Source organism: Sorex fumeus, unplaced genomic scaffold (genome assembly GCF_029834395.1).
Source record: "Sorex fumeus unplaced genomic scaffold, SorFum_2.1 ptg000123l, whole genome shotgun sequence".
Lineage (NCBI taxonomy): Eukaryota > Metazoa > Chordata > Mammalia > Eulipotyphla > Soricidae > Sorex > Sorex fumeus.
Genome location: NW_026606180.1, coordinates 4,528,903 through 4,548,795, shown reverse-complemented (window position 1 = coordinate 4,548,795; position 19,893 = coordinate 4,528,903). Strand labels below are relative to the sequence as shown.

The window sequence follows — 19,893 nt, the reverse complement described above, 5'->3', positions numbered from 1 at the left end:
CCCTAAGTGGTGCACGTTAAAACACAAAAATATTTTATTTTGCTATTTTATACGCTCTGTATTGTTTAGGTTTTTTTAAAATGAGAAATGACTGACATATTACTTAAATAAGTATTTTAAATTAAAAACACTATTCTGGGCTAGGAACGTGAGTCAGTTTGTTAAAGTACATATCTCATGCCACATGTGACATGTGACACACCTGGGTTCAATGCCTCACACCTCCAAAAACTAATCACTTAATCACTTAACTTCCCGTTAGTCGTCGATTTGCTCGAGCGGGCGGCAGTAACGTTTCCATTTGTCCCTGTCGCGTGCTAGTGTAGCCCAATGGCATCTGTTCGCTCCAGGAACAGGAAGGGCCTCAAACCGATCGTTCATGATCTTGACGAAGAAGTCTGACCATCTGGAAGGTGGGCGGCCATGCGGTCTTTTGACATCCCGTGGAATCCAGTCGGTAAGAGCTCTAGTCCAGCGGTCGTCTTTAAATCTCATTACGTGACCAGCCCATCTGATTTTCGACACCTTGGCATATGAGACAGCGTCCCTGATTCTTGATCGTCGACGGATGTCAGAACTCCAGATTCTTTCTCTCATTTGAGTGAAACGTGATATTCCAAGCATAGCTCTTTCTATTCTTCTTTGGGAGACCTGAATAGCGTTCTCATCCTGCTTGCGTAGGGCCCAGGTCTCTGAGGCATATGTTAATGCAGGAAGAACAGTGGAATCAAAGAGATGTGCCCGGAACCGGAGGTTCTTCGTCCTCTTAGCTATTTCTTTGACGTTCTTGAAGGCGTTCCAAGCCGCTCTCTTCCTCCTGTGCAGCTCGGGTGCCAGGTCATTTGTCATGTTGACCTCTCGACCTAGGTACACATAGCTGTTGCATTCGGAGATGTTCGTTCCGTTGAGAGTGAATGGGGCATCAGGAACGAGGCTGTTTCTCATAAACATTGTCTTCGTAAGATTCAGCTGTAGTCCTACCTTTCCACACTCATGGTCAAAGTCGGCCAGCATTTGTGCCGCTTGGCTGATGTTTGGTGTTATTAAGACAATGTCATCAGCAAAGCGGAGGTGGTGTAGTTGCCGACCATCTATCTTCACTCCCATTCCTTCCCATTCCAGTCGTCGCATGATGTTCTCGAGGGTGGCACTGAAGAGTTTCAGTGAAATGGTATCACCCTGCCGCACCCCTCTCTTGACATCAACGATCACTTCTTTGTAGAATGGTGAGATCCTGGTAGTGAATCCGCAATACAGCTCACGGAGGATCCTGATGTATTGGGCTTGAATGCCCTGATTGGCTAGGGCTTCAATGACCGCTTCCGTCTCAACAGAATCAAAACTAAGTGTATTAAAATAGGCCAAAAGTGGGAGGCCAGAAATACAATGGGAAGGGCACTTGCTTTCCAAGCGGCTGACTTGGGTTCCAACCCTGGCACCAGATATGGTCCCCTGAGTCGTCCAGGAGTATTCCCAAAGCACAGAGACAGGAGTAAACTCTGAGCACAGCTACTATGCCCCCCCCCCCAAAAAAACCAAAAACTTTAAAAAATATAGGTCAATAGTATATCTAGGTCCAATCTGCCTTTTAAATTTTGTTTTGTTTTTTAGGTCCATGCCTGGCCATGCTGAGGGCAAACTAAAGCGACAATAGTGGTGTTGGGGACTGAACCTGGGTCAGCTGCATGCAAGAAAAAATGCCTTTTACCTGCTATCTGCCTAATGGGCGCTGGCACAAACCTGCAATTTTTAAATTACGAGGCTAATTTCAACTTTACTAACAACTATTTCTCTTTCTTTCATTGTAATACATTCTTATTTGTACACATATCCTACTGGTATTTCATTAGTCATTATTCATTTGAAAGTAATACTTCACATATCACTTGATCACTTGATCCCCCATTATTCATCGATTTACTCAAGCGGGTGCCAGTAAGGTCTCCATCCCTATTGTGTGCTAGCATAGCCCAATGGCATCTGTTCATTCTAGGAACATGCAGAGCCTCAAACCGATCATTTAGGGTCTTGAAGAAGAAGTCTGATCATCTTGTAGGTGGGCGTCCTCGCGATCTTTTGATGTCCTGTGGAATCCAGTCAGTAATGGCTCTAGTCCAGCGGTTGTCTGTAAAACTCATTACATGTCCAGCCCATCTTATTTTTGATGCCTTGGCAAATGAGACAGCGTCCCTGATTCTTGAGCATTGACGGAGATTGGAACTCTGGATTCTATCTCTCATTTGAGTGAATCGTGATATTCCAAGCATAGCTCTTTCGATTCCTCTTTGAGAGACCCGAATAGTGTTCTCATCCTGTTTTTGTAGGGCCCATGTCTCTGTGGCATATGTTAATGCAGGAAGAACAGTGCAATCGAAGAGATGTGCTCGTAGCTGGAGGTTCTTTGTCCTCTTAGTTATTTCTTCAACGCTCTTGAAGGCATTCCAAACTGCTCTCTTCCTCCTGGGCAACTCAGGTGCCAGGTCATTCATCATGTTGATTTCTCGACCTAGGTATATATAACTGTTGCATTCGGAGATGGTGGTTCCTCCATTGAGAGCGAATGGAACGTGAGGAACGAGGCTGTTTCTCATAAACATTGTCTTTGTAAGATTCAGCTGTAGTCCGACCTTTCCACACTCACGGTCAAAGTCAGCCAGCATTTGTGCCGCTTGGCTGATGTTTGGTGTTATTAGAACAATGTCATCAGCAAAATGGAGGTGGTGTAGTTGCGGACCATCTATCTTCACTCCCATTCTTTCCCGTTCCAGTCGTCGCATGATGTTCTTGAGGGTGGCACTGAAGAGTTTTGGTGAAATGGGATCACCCTGCCGAACCCCTCTCTTGACATGGATGATTACTTCTTTGTAGAATGGCGAGATCCTGGTAGTGAATTCGTAATAGAGCTCATGAAGGATCCTGATGTATTGAGTTTGTACGCCCTGATTAGCTAGGGCTTCTATGACCACTTCTGTCTCAACAGAATCAAAGGCTTTCTTTAAATCAACGAACATTAGACAGAGTGGCATCTTGAACTCCTGAGAAACCTCAATGACCTTGGTTATCGTGTGGATATGGTCGATGGTACTGAATCCTTTACGGAATCCGGCTTGTTCTCATGGTTGTCCTTCATCTAGTGTTCTGCTAATCCTATTCAGGATGACTTGAGTGAACAGTTCACATATATTAAAGATAATAATTCATTGGGCTGGAGTGATAGCACAGCGGCAGGGCATTTGCCTTGCACGCAGCCAACATGGCCGACCTGAGTTCGATTCCTCCGCCCCTCTCAGAGAGCCCGGCAAGCTCCCAAGAGTATCTCGCCCACACGGCAGAGCCTGGCAAGCTCCCCGTGATGTATTCGATATGCCAGACACAGTAACAACAAAGTCTCCAATGGAGACGTTACTGGGCCCGCTCGAGCAAATCGATGATCAACAGGAGGGCCTCGAGCAAATAATTCATTGTCATATATATTTTCCCCAGTTTGTCAAACACCCTTGGGTTATGTTACTGACTTTTGTTTATTTCTATTTTTAGACAGTAGTTTCAGCCTTGAGATTCAGATACACGCCTTTTAATATTTTCCTACAAGTGCTCCAGGAGTAATACTGTAAAACCTAACAATCAATGGGAACGATTTTGGTATTTCGAGTGTGGGAAGAATCTCATGCGTTTTCAGTTGTCAAGTACCTCTGCACCACCTACCATTCTACCCTTCATTCAGGTGAAGTGTCATCCTAGTCTTGCTGTATTTCTTTATACTGGCATCTAACACCAAATTCTGGTGATCACCTCATTTATCTACCACCTTATTTCTGCACTGACATCATTCTACTATAATATATACTAATTTAAAAGCCCAGGTTCCCAGAATATCACCATGAGTGACCCCTGAGCAGACAGCCAGGAGTAAGCCAGGAGCACCTCCACATATGCACCCCTCCATTAAAAAAATCGTCTCATTAAATACTCTCATTTTACTTGAAGGTATATGGGTGGGTAGGAATATATATACACATATATATTATTCTATTGGAAAATATTTTATTTTTCTGTTTGTGGGCTGAGTGATGCAACACTTTGGACTACATCTAGTTCCAGCTCTGGGTGCCAGAGCTGGGTCTGCTGCAACAAATCGTGTGCTCAGTCAGGAGGCTCATTCTTCTGCCCCACAATCTTTTCTTTGTGCTTTTGCTTTGTTTGTGGGTGTGCCCAGAGGCTACTCCAGGCTCAGTGTTAAGAGGTAACTCCCAGAAGTGCGAGGGATCAAACCTGAGCCCCCCTCATGGAATGAATGAGTTCATTCATCTCTCTCTGGCCTCGGAAAATATTTTAATTTAGGGTGGGGCAGGTTGTGCCACCTGCACCCGTGCTCAGGCTCTGTGCCAGTGGTCAGTCAGTCCTGGTGGTACTTGGGGGTTGGGGGACCGTATGTGGTGGTAGAGATAGAACTCGGGTTGGCAGTATGCAAGGCTAGTGCCTTAACCAATGTACTATCTGTATGGCTCTGACAACTATTTGAAAGAACTAAGTTAATATCTGCTCCGAGGTCAAAGTCTAGCTGACAGGGGATCTGTCCCTGGGCTTCCAATTCTACTCTATTCCAGTACCTTACTGTTGTGATTATTGTAGCTTTATAGTATAATTTGAAGTGGGGAAAAGACTCATATTTTTTCCTAGGATTTTTTTGGCTGTTCAGGGCGTTTCATCTCCACATATAACTTTCAACAGTGTTTGGTCTATGTCTTTAAAAATATTGGGCTAGAACTATAGCGCAGAGGGGAGGGCTTTGCCCTGCACGTGGCTGACCCGGGTTCAATACCCGGCATCCCATATGGTCCACTGAGAAGCGCCAGAGCCACGAGTAACCCCTGTGAATTACCAGGTGTGACCCAAAAAGCCAAAAAAAAAAGTTATGGGTATTTTTTTAGGGACTGCACTGAATCTGTATAGTGCTTTAGGTAGAATTGTCACATTGATGATATTAATCCTTCCAATCCAAGAACAGAAATGTATTTCTATTTCCTTGTGTCTTCTTTTATTTCTTTCGGTAGTGCTCCCCGTGGCGCACCAAATATGCCAAATACCAGTAACAATGATGGGTCTCATTCTCCTAAAGAGCCTTGAATATAATCTCAGGGGTAGGATGAAAGAGACGTTACTGGGACCTGCTCGAGGCAATCGACGAATAATAGGATGATGAATGAATAAATGAATGGTAGTGATTTGTAGGGAGATATATATATATATATATATATATATATATATATATGTCTTTTGTTAAGTCGATTCCCAGGTAGTTAATTTCTCTCTCTTCTATGTTATTGTCTGCATATAGAAACACCATAAATGTCTGCATGTTGATTTTACTTGGATATTTGCCATGTTATTGTACAAGTTTATTGTTTCTAGGAGTATTTTTGTAGAGTCTTTAGAGTTTTCTAAGAATAGTATCATGTCATTGCAAATAGTAAGTCTGGCTTCTTTTCCAATCTGGACATCCTCACTATTTCTTGCCTAACTGCTACGGGAAGAACTCCCGATACTATGAAGTGGAATAAGGAAAACCTCTTTAACAAAATGTTAGGAAAACTGATTAGCCATATATTAAAAAATAAACTGAGATCCCTATCTTACACCATGCACAAAAGTTCACTGAGATGACCTTGATGTCAGACCTGAAAACAAATATTACAGAAAACATAGGCAGAAACCCTTCAAGACATTGAATCTGGGAAAATCTTCAATGATTCAATGCCACTGGCCAAGCAAATGGAAACAAAGATAAACAAATGGGACTACATTAAATCAAGAATCTTTTGCTTTGCAAAAGACACAATGAAAAATAAAAAAGGTATTTTACAGACTGAGAGCAGATACACTCATTTGACAAAGGGTTAATACCAAGATATATAAAAAAGTAGTAAACCCTTACAAGAAAAAAAAAAAACCAACAGCCCTATAAAAAATTGGGGAGAAAAGATGAACATGAATTTTTCAGAGAAAACACACAGATGAGCAACAGGCATATTAAAAAATGCTTTGCACCCCTTATCATCAAGGGAATGCAAATCAATTAAAACTGAGATATTACCTCACACCAGTGAGACTGGTACACATCAAAAAGAACAACAACAACCAGTGTTAGCATAGATGTGGGGGAAAAGAGGCCGTCATTCACTACTGTGGGAATGTCCAACCTTTTGGGAAAAAATATGAACATTTCTCACTAAGAATTAAGCTGCCATATGACCCAGCAATTCCTCTACTGAGCATCTAGCCCAAAGGTCCAAAAATGCTCTTAAAAAAACATTTGCACTCCTATTTTTACTACAGCACTCTTCACATTAGCCAAAGCCTTGAAATACCCAGTATCCAAGAACAGAACAGATGATTGGATTAAAAAAAAAAATCTATCACACATACATACACACACACACACACACACACACACACACACACAGTGGAATACTCCTTGGTTTTAAGATAAAATCATTTAATTTGCTGATACATGGATGGATCTGGAGAGTATCATGCTGTGTGTAGGTCAAAAGGACAGGAACAGATACCAAATGATCCCTCTCACATGTGAGAGATAAAGGCCCATAGTAAGGTAGTAACAAACAGCCAAAGGCAACAGCACCTAAGAACTGCTCTACAGAACTGGGCTTACAGAACTGGTCCGGGGACAGCCGGCAGAGGCTGACTGGGGGACACTGGTGGAGGGTGCTGGAACACTGTATGTACAAAATCCTAAACTAAACTTAATAACAGTCATGGTCACGGTCCTCCCATTGTTCATCGATTTGCTCGAGCGGGCTCAGTAACGTCTCCATTTTGAGACTTGTTGTTACTGTGTCTGGCATATCGAATACGTCACGGGTGGCTTGCCAGGCTCTGCCGTGCGGGCGAGATACTCTCAATAGCTTGCCGGGCTCTCCGAGAGGGGCGGAGGAATCGAACTCGGGTCGGCCATGTTGGCCGCTTGTAAGGCAAATGCCTTACCGCTGTGCTATCGCTCCAACAACAATAATAATATTTTTAAACCCTCGCGTTAAGATTTTTATAAAAGAATGTTTTTTTCATTACCCAGTATTTCTTAAAGAGTCAGTGTCTTTATATTAGAACCATAGATTTATTAACCTGATTTCTAGATGTATCATGATCTCGCACTATTCTTCGGCTTCCTACCTTTGTTCCTGACCCATACCTCAGGTCAAAATGCATAAAGGGTTTGATAAAATGGCCAAGGATGGAATAAGTCTAAAGGAGACATATGGATCATGGGGTGTTGTAGGTATTTTATAGTTTTATTGTTCCTACGAATGCGATAATATTTTCCATTAATCTTTCCAACGGGTTATTTGATAAACCCATTGGCTTTATAAAAAGTGCTACATTCCTTAGAATTCTTACTAATTTTTCAATTTCTCAGCTAATTTTCTTGAGCACATTATCTCACATCTGTAAATAATATTTGATCTCTTTACACAAGTATCTCCCACACCAACTCTCGTTCTTCCTCTTTCCCTCAGTGTTCAATAGCGGGATCAGGGTCGGCTTCATGGGCATGCAACCTGTGCTTGCAGACGAGCCGCACTCAGAGACCCATTCTTAATTTAATGCTCTACTGTCCCTGTACTGAACTTCTTAATTATCTCCTCTTTGAATTTACGTTTTTAGAACAAAATCTAATAGGACACTGGAGCAAGCCTATGAGCAGGGGAGACAGGCAAACACAGACATCCACCGTTCCCTGCCACTCCCACGCTGTCTAATGCTCAGGCGGAAACACGGGCTTCTGCTGCAGACACAGTGAGGGGCGGGGGAGATGGAAGACAGGTCGAGGGAGATGTGCAGTGGCTACAGCTGAGCGCAGAGGATGTTTCCCCTCCCAACCACAAGCTGCCTGAAATGCAGAGTGAGAGCAACAGCAAAAGGCACAAATGGCCAAATTTTCTATCACGCTTTCCGTCATTTACATTACTTGCATAAATCAGTAACCGTATTTTTAGAAATTTGAATAAAATCAGCCACGGACCTATTTGGTCATGTTTTTTGTTTTGGGGGCCACCCCCAGTGGTGCCGGGGACTCTGCCAGGAGTGATCCCTGAGTGCAGAGCCAGGAGTAATCCCTGTGCAGTTCTGGACGTGGCCTCCCCAAACACAAATACCAAAAAAATAAAATAAAGCAGAACAGAACATTGTGTTTCCTTTTCATGGGGCTGGAGCGATAGCCCAGTGGGTGGGGCATTTGCTTTGCCAGCCGACCCAGCCGATCTAGGCTGGATTCCTCCGCCCCTCTCGGAGAGCCCAGCAAGCTACTTCGAGTAGAGAGCATCTCGCCAGCATAAGGTATTCGATATGCCAAACACAGTACCAAGAAGTCTCACAATGGAGATGTTACTGGGCCCGCTGGAGCAAACAGATGAACAATGGGAGGACAGTGCTACAGTGCTACATTACTTGCATTAGTTGAATGCTTTTTTGGGGGGTGGGAGTGGGGGAGAGGCTGCTTGCTTTGTTCTTTTGGCCACACCCAGCAGTGCTCAGGGGACCATATAGGCGCTGGAGATCAAAGCCAGGCTGGCCCTAGTGCAAGGCAAGTGCCCTGCCCACTTGACTATCACTCCAGCCCTAGTCGAACACTCATATTGAATGTCATGACAGAGAGAACACTCGGGCAATCCATGGCTCCTTTTCCCTTCTGTCCTTCCTTGCTCATCAGTAAACCCAAAGTACAAAGTATTGCTAGAATGTGTGTAAATCAAGCAGTAAAGTAAAAACAAGTTGGTTTTCTGCAAAATGTCTACTGTTCTGATAAGAACGAAATAGATATACATGTATTAGCTACCACATATGAATTGTGTCATGTTGGTGAGTCTATGAAACAGATGCCCTTATAAACAGCTTAACATTTAAAACAGCTATTTCATATTGTAAATATGATAAAATTCAAGCAAATAACTTAAAGCTTACTATTTCTTTACTCAGAATGACATTAAACAGCAAGTAAAACCATCATGCCAAGAAAACACAAAAGAAAGATTGCTCTACCTTAAAGTACCTTCAATAGCACATTTTTCCTGCTCTTTGAACAGGGAATCCTGTATTTTCAGCCTGCATTGAGCCTGCAAATTATGATGACCCAAAGGTTATAACAGTTTTTTTGTTTGTTTTTCTCTCTTCTGGGAGTTACTGGAACATCCTCTGATTAAACTTCTCTATAAAATGGGTGATTACAGAATAATTTTTTATGACAGAGAAAGGAAACGCCTGCCTCTCTATCAAAGAGGAGTTTTATATAAATTAAGCACATCTACTCTGTAGAATGCCATACTGAAAGAGCACAGAGCCCCACGTATAAGGAATGATCTCCAAGAAACTGTACACAGAAAAAGGAGAGATGTGATAAGGCACTCCCCTTCTTTCAATAAAAAGGAACCAAAAATATACTTATGAGACTTACTTAAAACTATTAAAGTACAAATTTACCTACTCAGTTTTGAGGTAGATACTGGAACTAAATTTTAGATTTTATGTTCTCTTAAGACACCCAAGTCCCTGCCAGTTAGTGCTAGAGAAAAAAGCTGCCCATTACAACCTGGCACTCTTCTGGCCAGCTCTATGCGGAACAATGTACAATATTGAATATATGCTCCAAGATTGCCTCTTGGAGAACCTGGCAAGCTACCGACAGTGTCCTTCCCACACGGCAGAGCCCGGCAAGCTCCCTGTGGTGTATTCGATGTGCAAAAAACAGTAACAATAACGGGTCTCATTTCCATGACCCTGAAAGAGCCTCCAATATGGCACCGTTGGGAAAGACGAGTAAGGAGAGGCGGCTAAAATCTCAGGGCTGGAACAAAGAGAGACATTACTGGCACCCACTCGAGTAAGTCGATGAACAGCGGGATGACAGTGATACAGTGATGCTCCAAGATATCCTATTAAAAAAAATAAATTATGAAACTGAAGAGACAGTGCAAGGGTTAAGGCACTTGCTTTGCATGCGGCTAACCTGGTTTGAACCCCCGCACCACATACGGGCCCCTGAGCACTCCCAGGAGAGATTTATACAGAGCCAGGAGAAAGCCCCAAATACGACCTGGTATGGAAAGAAACAACAACTAGCGGCAACAACAAAATCAAATCGTGCACAATTACATTTACAGGGAACACACACACACACACACACACACACACACACACACACAATAGTTCCGCTATCATGGGGATATGTTAAGTAGAGTTCAAAAAAACCCTATCTAAAAAATGTAGGCACAAATCCCATAAAACGAAAACAATACTAATCTTTTCAGACGTGTTAATCTACTGAAAACAGTAAGAAGAAGCAACAAGGACAGATACGCGACAACCACTTGCTGAGGCTCCCCAGTGACCCTGAGGCTGTCCCTGACCCGACGCCCACGGCTGAGCTGGGGCCCACTCGTGCTTGAGAACACGGCTCCCCCAGCAGGAAGCAGACCAGTGAGCAGGACTGTTTTCCGCATATTCCTGGGGCGTATGCACTTTAGCTGAAGTTCTGTTAAATTATAGAATCTTGACAGAAAATGAGGTTTATTCTTTTCCAGGGGAAAAGGAAGACACATCAAATAACGCTTAACTCCAATTTCAAAATTCCCTGTGCCTGGTGGTCCACAGAGGACTTGGAGTGGGCTGGGGCCCCTTCCGTGCTACTGTCCACAGTTCCCCTCCCCCTCCAGCTGAGGACTGCCCCACTGAATACCTCCACTGGGAGGTTCCTGACACCCCCCCCCCCCCCACTCCCCCAAATTCAGCCTCAGTGCCTCTGTTCTGCGGTTTCCGTATGCTGCGGTTAAAATCTCCCAAGACCTGACTTATTTTACTGTGCTGTCAACTTCTGTTTGAGTGCCTTTCTCCTCCATTAGCTCAGATTATCCTCCAAGGCAGAAACTACACCTGTGCATCTGTCTGTCCCCAGTGCCAAGGATATACTTGGAAGGCTCTTACTAAATGTCTGCTTAACGCCGAGTAATTTGAAGTAGATAAAGAAGTTAAGCTTCACTGCCAATTAGAACTAGCCTTAATGTCTGGTTAGAGACCAGACTGGGAGAGCCACAGCTACTTGGTCTAGACCGGCCTGGACTCAGTAGGGCCATTTCAGGAGACTCCACAGTAAGATCTTTTGTGCCCTTCTCCTACTTTAAAAATCTGCTTCTCTGTCACATTCGAATACTTTCACTGGACAGTGACCACCGCCCCCTGCATTCCCAAACCTCTCTCAGCTCCAGAGGACACATACTTTTTAAGAGAGCTGCGCAGCAAAGCACCGAAGTCATATTCTTAGTTCAGTGGATGGCAGAACCCTTCGCAGCAGATTACCAACTCTGTTTACCTCCCCAGGCACTAGGCAGATTCTAAACACAGTTACATTTCGGAGCCGACCATCTATTCCTATTCCTCTCGCTCTTCCAAGGGGAACAAGTGTCAGCCATTTTTTGGTTGCTATGTAAATTAGCATTTTTGCAGCCTGTGTTACTGCTGACTGAATTCTCCAAGGCCCAGCTCACAGTACCAGGTAGAAAGAGACACTGGGCTCCTCTAGAGCTCAGCTAAATATTTAACCTTCCTCCACAGCTGGCTCTTGCCTCTGCCTGCAGCTCTCTGCTCGGTGCCTTGTCAGTCAATGCATTTCTTCAGTTACTTTATCAGATGGTAAGATGTTGGACGTCTGGGGCCCCTTTTAATCTGTCTGCCGTCCTGCCTCTGCAGTAGTTCTCTGCTTTCAGCATCATCCCTTCTCTGTCTCTAAACTACATCTCAAAGGCTGAATTCTGCAAACTAACTTGACAGCTTGGCTCTTGGTGAAGATCTGCCAACACAAGAAACTGGTGAGAGACGAGAAGAGGGAGGAAGAGCGGAAACCGTTCTTTCTGGCTGCTTCTGGCGGCCTGGCAGGCAGCTGGATGGCAGCTCGTGCCTGCTCTAGCGTTCCACGTGGTGACTCTTGGTTCCCGGGGCTTCAGTGGCTCCGAGTACCTGTGCTTAAGGCCTGCGTCAAGGCTCCACCACAACCACACCCGGGAGTCACAGGCTCCACGCTGGCAGACAGAGTTGGCACTCTGCTTCTCTCTCTTCAGAAGGGTGAACGAACCCTGAATTTTGAGCCGAGAGCTCTTAGCCCTGGTTACCCTCTCCTGGGCGGAGGCAGAGCAAGGATAGGGAGAAGAACTTATGAGAGTTTTCATTTTCCAGAAGACCTCAAGATGGAAAACCGGATGCCTGTAATCTAAACACCGTGCCCTAATATCACTGTGAAGTCCTTACTGCTCCCCCAAGTCTTCCTGGAAGCACGTTCTCCATTCATCTAAGGGACTCAGAAGAAAATAAGAGCTGTTGAAAAACAAAGAAAAAAATAAAAATAATGGCCCTTAAACATATGAAAAGATGCTCAATTTCTTTTATAAGAGAAATGCAGTCAGAACCGCACCGAGATACCATTTCTCACCTAACTGGCAAATATCTAGAAGGCTGACAATAAGCTTCACTGGCAGGGCTGTGGGGGATACTGTAATTATCATCCATTGTAAGAGAGAAATTTAGAATGGTGCAATTCCCATGGAGGTGAATCTGGCAATATCCAGCCAAGTTGTATGTGCATTTACCCTTTGACCAAGCAATTCCTCTTCTAGAAATCTATAGTGGAGGTACATTAGCAAAAATAGAAAAAGACATGTACAAGGCAACAGCTTGTGCATACTACAATAATTTGTAGTAGCAGAAGACTGAAAACAGCCCAAATGGTTCATCAATAAAGAGCTCACTGAATAAACGATAGGACATCTACACTAATGAGCACCACAGAGCTATAAAAGAATGAATAATATCTTTCTACATAAAGAGCGCAAGGAAAAGTGTTAGGTACGAAAAAACAAAGGTGAAGAAAAAATATATATAATACAAAAGACTTCCAATTAATTAATAATCCTGGGGGGGGATACACTATAAGTACAAATTATATACATTTACTTGTTTCCTATTTAAAAAGATAACTGAAAGAATCCTAAAGGCAAGAAAGAACTTACTTACATGAGTAGGGGACAGGCGTAGAAGCTTGAAAAGGAGAGAGAGAACAAAAGGGAATGCCCTGCCACAGAGGCAGGGGGGAATGGGGGGATGGGGGGTGGGAGGGATACTGGGATCCGTGGTGGTGGAGAATGGGCACTGGTGGAGGGAGGGAAGGGTATTCGATCATTGTATAAGTGAAACTCAAGCACAAAAATCTGTAAGTCTACAACTGTACCTCATGGTGTTTCACTAATAAAAATTAAAAAAAAATTAAAAAATAGATTTTGCAATTTCTAAATATTAAAAACAAAATGGAATAAAGGCTCCAGCTGAGTATTATATGTAGCAGGATCATACAGAATTATTTCTAGTGCTTATATACCAGCAAGAACGAGGAGTGGGTAAGCTCAAGGTTAAACCAGGGCCTGACACATGCAAGGTAGATCCTATACTCAGTTCCTAATTTAAGTGTTTCTGAAGCAGTGACTCGAGTATACATTTCTGGCAGGGTGTACTCTATACTCTGTAAAGCAGTGCTGGGTTCAACCTTTTTATATCTGTACGTCAGCACTATTCCTGTGAATCAGTTTGTAATTCTTTAACTCTAAAGATCCCCCCTAAATCAGGACTGTAAAGATCTCCCCTAAATTGGTAGTGCTGTAATTCACAGACAATCTTCTCTATTCCGGGAATAAAGCAAATGAATTACTATGTTTATCACTGGTAATCAAGACAGCACAGTGGGTAGGGCATTTGCCTTGCATGTGGCCGACTCGGTTTCAATTCCCAGCATCCCATATGGTCCCTCGAGCACCGCCAGGAGTAATTCCTGAGTGCAAAGCCAAGAGTAACCCCTGTGCATTGCCGAGTGTGACAGAAAAAACAAAACAAAAAATAAATGCATAAAGAACAGGACAACGTGAGTATCAATCACAGCAACTGCTAGTTATGAAAAAATATCTGATTTGGATATGGCGGGGTTAGTGGTAGGGCACCTGCCTGGCAAGCGTGAGGTTGGTGAGGCCGTGAGTTCAATCCCTGGCACCAGCACATGTTGCATCTGCTCCCAGTGGTTTTGCTATTTGGTATCCCAGTGCCACAGCAAAACAGGTGCTCTCCTGCACAACTTAAGCAAGCGAGGGAGAGCGCTGCAATGAAAGCAGCTGCAGCTGCTGGCAACTGCGTGATGGACCAACTGGGTGATCCCTGGGATGCACTGCAACCAGCGCAGGCAGCCAGGCACTGCACAAACAGCAACAACAACAAAGTGAAGGGGGACAGCCCTCAAATGTCCAATTTGTTTAATTTCACAATTTCAAAATATATTCTCCTCGCAAAAAGCTAACCCACAAACTAATTTCATTGAGGATAAGTGTTAGGGAACATACTTCTCTTTCCAGTTACTAAATCAAGAAGGAATGAGAGGATTAGAATAGAACACTTTGCAAAAGCAAATTACGAGATAATTAACTAGAAAAGATTCAAGTATGAATGTGATTATCCAAAAAAAAAAAAAAAGAGACAAGGATGTTTTATAATTGCAGAGCGATACAGAGACCAGAACCAACAAAACACTTTTATATGAAAAATCTAACTCGAGGGATGGAGATCCGGCTTGGGGAGAGAGTGGTGCTGGCCTTGCACATGTGAAGCCCTGGGTTCAATTTCTGCAACAGCCTTACAAAATGACATTATATTTACAACATGAATAGGGTGAGCTGCTATCTACAGAGTAATAAGGAGTATAGAGCATATGTCTCATGTGTCCGGTTTGGATCTCTAGCACTGGGGAGAAAAAGGACAACAGAGAAACTTCTTTTTGTTTCATTTTGGGGCCACACCTCATGGTACTTAGGGCTTATTCCTGGCTGTGAGCTCAGGGATCACTCCTGGTAGTGTTTGGGAGGCCACATGGGGTGCCAGGACTCAAGCCTTGTTGGCGACCTATAAGGGAAGCACCCTACCCGCTGTACGATCACTCCGGTCACAGAGAAACTTTTTAAATGTTGTCATGGGGATTCAATTTTCACAATCTGAGCTATCAGACACACTATCGGGGAAAAAAAAGCTAGTTTCTTAATAAATAAGTTGTATGAGAAAGGAAGAAAAGAAAAAGGTACATTGGGGCTGGAGAGATAGCACAGCGGGTAGGGCGTTTGCCTTGCACGCGGCTGACCTGGGTTCGATTCCCAGCATCCCATATGGTCCCCTGAGCACTGCCAGGAGTAACTACTCCTGAGTGCAGAGCCAGGAGTAACCCCTGTGCATTGCCGGGTATGACCCAAAAAGCGGAAAAAAAAAAAAGAAAGAAAGAAAGAAAGAAAGAAAGAAAGAAAGAAAGAAAAATGTACATAGAAGGGAGCCGACAGATTTACAGAGATTTAAGAGTCACAGCAGTTACTAAACCAGTGTAGATCTTATGTTCATTCCTATTTAAACAACCTTCAAAAACACAAACTCACTCTAGATATGATTTGATTAGAAACATTTGAACAGTGAATATTTAATACTTGTTAAAACTTGTAGATAACAAATCGGATGTGGGGGTTATTATAATGATTTTGTGATATGGTTACAAAAAGGAAGAAAAGAAGGCTTACTCTTTTTGCTTTTTGGGTCACACCCTGCGATGCACAGGGGTTACTCCTTGCTCATGCACTCAGTAATTACCCCTGGCGGTGCTCAGGGGACCATATGGGATGCTGGGAATTGAACCCGGGTCCGCTGTGTGCAAGGCAAATGCCCTACCCACTGTGCTATTGCTCCAACCCTGGAAGGCTTACTTTTAGAGATACATATTGATAAATTTATGGGTAAGATGTGTAATATGCAATATTGTAACACTGGCTTTTAAATAACCTAAAGGGAGAAGCAGAGATACAAAATTGATAAACCAGTTCTTTTGGCTGGATGTTTGAGTTTTGGGTATTCCTTTATCAGAATAACTAACACGATATTCAAAGAAGTGACTTTAAACACAAATTTAAGTTAAAAAAAAACAAAAAAACCCTGGTAATCATAAAATTACGAAAGGACCAGACAAATGCCTTAAAAGTATCACAGTGTCATGCTACTGCAAAGCAAACACTTTTTCCGGGAGGTTGAAAGTTTTTAAGAGAGCAGTCACATCTATTCTAAATGTCCTGCCACACCTCACAATGACTCCTCACAAGGAGAGACTGACCGCAGGGCTAACTCCCAGGAAGGACATCTCAGTAGGAGCCCAAGATCCTCCAGGAGAAGGGGCCAGGGCATTTCAACTGCAGAGGGTAGGGGGACAGGGGGCAGTACTGGTCTGGTCAGTCTGGTGGAAGTGGGCTGGTGCTCATGGATTTAAGAATCCATGTGCTGTTAAAGCTTCTCCATAAATCTGTAAGTGAAGAAGCTTAAAAAATGAGATGCTGCCAACACAAACGGGAAAAGATTCTGCTGGGAAGAGAAGAGTGCTTTTTTTCTCATGCTATTTTTCCTTGAGAGTCATTACATTAAAATTTTATTTTATAAAACAATATGAGGGCCAGAGCGATAATACAGGTGCTAAGATGCTTGCCGTGCATGTAGCCAACCTAGTTCAATTCTGGGCACTGCCTATGGTCCCCCAAGCACCATTGGGAGTGATCCCCAGGCAGAACCAAGAAAGCCCCCAGTGCTATGATGTTGGCCCCTAACCCCAAAACAAAACATCCAATTTTTTTTTTCAGATAACCTCAAGGTCTCCAATTAGAGTAGCCTGGATCATGAAACAAAATTAAGAACTGTGCAAGAAACAAGCAATTCTGGGGAAGAAGGGTTTGATGCTCTTCTAACTTATTCATGATGATGTAATTTTGGTTCTGTCTCTATTCCCCATGGAAATGGGGAGTTTGTAGCAATAGTCCTCAAGGTTGGGGACCTCAGAGGGAGTCAGGGTCTGTCATATATAATTCTCTCCTACTTGTTCCGACACAGACCGTGCCCTTCAAGAGGACCACGCTTTCTTGGATGTCCCCAGGGGTGGCCGGCTAAGGCCATTGATGTCTCACCCCTTTCACCTCGCCCTGGCCTCGCCCTGCCTCCCCTTCTGCCAGGCAGGCAGGCAGGAGCTTTTGGCCGTGAAAGTTACAGGAGGGTTAGAGGGGCGCCCTTGGTGACCCTGGTACCCCCAGGTGCATGCACACCCGCCTTTGCATCACTGTGAACATTAGCTGGGGGATAAACAAGAGGCAGGCACTGCACTGCTCTGCGTTAGAAAGATCTGAGAAGAGTTTGACCAGATTCTAAAAACACTACTGGCACTTTTGCAATCATCGTGCAAACCTGGCCAAAGCGAGTGACCAGCGGCTTCTGATTATGTACACTAGTACGTTTGGCAAAGACTTGCAGACCAACAGTGAGCCTGACTACCACTGACACTCCATCTCATTTCTGTCACGGCCTCTTATGCAGCAGGCCTGTTTCTTGGGGAATCACAGGGTCTACGAACGTGGTGCTCCTTCATTAGGGACAGGGGGCTGCTTTAAGGGGCTGGCACCTTCTCTGAAGCGTCAAGAGAGCATGGCCTTGAGCAGAAGGATGCTGGAGCACCTGGGCAATGAGGCTGGATGGCTTCCAGACACCGTCTCGGGGGCATCCCTTACCGTGCCATCCCGTCTACAGGGAGGCCTGCAGTCTTGGAAAGCACAGGGACTGCAGGGGAAAAGGAGCATCTTCCCAGTATCCGTTATCAGAATTCTGTATATCCTGCAGAATTAAGTCTTGATGATACCAGCATTGTTAAATTTCAAATAACTCAAAAGTTGGGGCTGGAGCAATAGCACAGAGGGTAGGGCGTTTGCCTTGCACGCAGCCAACATGGCCAACACACGTTCGATTCCTGGCATCCCATGTGGTCCCCCGAGCGCCGCCGGGAGCGATTCCTGAGTGCATGAGCCAGGAGTAACCCCTGAGCATTGCCGGGTGTGACCCAAACAGCAAAACAAACAAACAAACAAAAACAACAAATAACTCAAAAGTATACAAATTATTAACATTTATATGCAGTATTAGAATTATGCCTATAACAAAGTTAAAGCCAAATCATTTATCTTAGTTACACTCTAAAAGTTCACACTTTGGAACCATTTCTACTCCTGCTACATTATTAATACCATTCCTTCAAATTTGCGTAAGGATCACACTTAGGACACAGCAAGTATTAGAAAACCTTAGACTTATGAGCATTCAAAGAACTGGTGACCAACTGTTGGTTATGTTCTTCTTCCCCACTCTAGTTACGGCTGCTTTCAGGAACCACTGTCAGCCTGCTCAAAGGCCCAGCACAGCCGCGCAGACGCACCAATGTCTTTTTTTTTTAATGTATTATTTTTTTTTAATGAATCACTGTGAGATACAGTTACAGACTTACAAACTTTTGTGCTTAAGTTTCAGTCATACGATGATCGAGTACCCATCCCTCCACCAGTGCCCATTCTCCACCACCAATGTTCTTAGAATCCCTTCCACTACCACCACCCCCTCCCCACCCTGCCTCTGTGGCAGGGCATTCCCTTTGACTCTCTCTCTCTCTCCTTTTGGGTGTTGTGGTTTGCAATACAGACATTAAGTGGCCATCATGCTTGGTCTACAGTCTACTTTCGGCATGCATCTCCCATTCCGGGGGGGCCCTCCAAGCAACCTTTACTTGGTGGTCCCTTCTCTATCTGAGCTGAGGCACCAACATCTTATCCCCACCCAAGATCTCTCTGAAAAGAAACTGCAGTAAAGGCGCAGATTCAAGGATCTATTAAGTCAAGTTGCAATTTTTGAAGGAGTTGAGTTTAAACTTGTAGGCTTGGAAAAAAGAGGAATAAGCAGTCTGAATGGGTAAAGGTGATCGTGAGAGGAGAGTATCAAAGCACAGGCTGTACTATATCTAACTGCATATATATATATATATATATATATATCTCGAAACTATATATAACTGCAGCTATATATATCTAAAATAGACCCCCCAAACCCCATAACATTAAACAAACAATGAATAACTCAACCAAAATTTAAAATAAAAGATTACTTCAGAGTCATAATGATCATGTAGTTTTTCTGAGCTTACTGAGATTATATGCAGGTATTTTCTTAAAGTGCACTTGAATAAACAAGGAAAATATGGACTAATGTGTTCATGAAAAGAAGAAATTCTTCTTATCTTCACAGGAAATCAAAGGTTAAAATATCTGCAAAGACTTGAAAAATATGAGCACTAGATCAATATTACACAGATCCTCCCCTGATATTTCCTACTATTCAATAAAGGAAAACCATTGTCTTACGTGTATCCCATATAGCAAATCAGAATGACTCTAGAGCACTTTCAATGCTTAACTATAGGAACAATATATTTTTAAGAGTACTGAAATGATATTGACCACTTATAAAAAATATAAGCCAATTTCTATTATCATTTAATCACACAGCATTCAAATCAACCAGAGTACTTAGTCAAAACTAACAGATATATTAAGATAAAATAATACAGTATCTGAAAACAAAATATCTAAGTGTACACAGATAAGTGTAATTGTAATACTTACCTATCAGCCCCTTCTCAAGAGTGAAAGTTCTGTTTGTAAACATACATTCAAAAGCCACAATGTGAAAAATCTTGTTAACTGTGTTGTGAGTTCCAACTATTCGAATATATCTAGGGGCAAAACAGAAAAGAAAACGAGCGTCCATTATAATCAGTCCCAATATAACAGAATTAGATATAAGCATACAGTAAACCAGGGTATGGGCTAAAACAAGAATTTGAACTTGACTGTAGATTCTGCGCTGTTCCTTCGGGCTGGTTCCAACAACCTAGACTTAGAGCAAAATTAG

General features: G+C 43.3%; 1 protein-coding gene across 2 annotated transcripts in view; it reads right to left on the bottom strand.

The window, feature by feature from the left end:
• Window positions 1-19,893, bottom strand: part of BTBD9 (BTB domain containing 9) — a 428,648-nt gene that overhangs the window by 142,583 nt on the left and 266,172 nt on the right. For both annotated transcript variants that reach the window (XM_056137362.1, XM_056137361.1), the window contains exon 6: window positions 19,605-19,714. In XM_056137362.1, coding sequence (XP_055993337.1) covers window positions 19,605-19,714 — 110 coding nt within the window. The remainder of the gene's footprint in view (window positions 1-19,604; window positions 19,715-19,893) is intronic.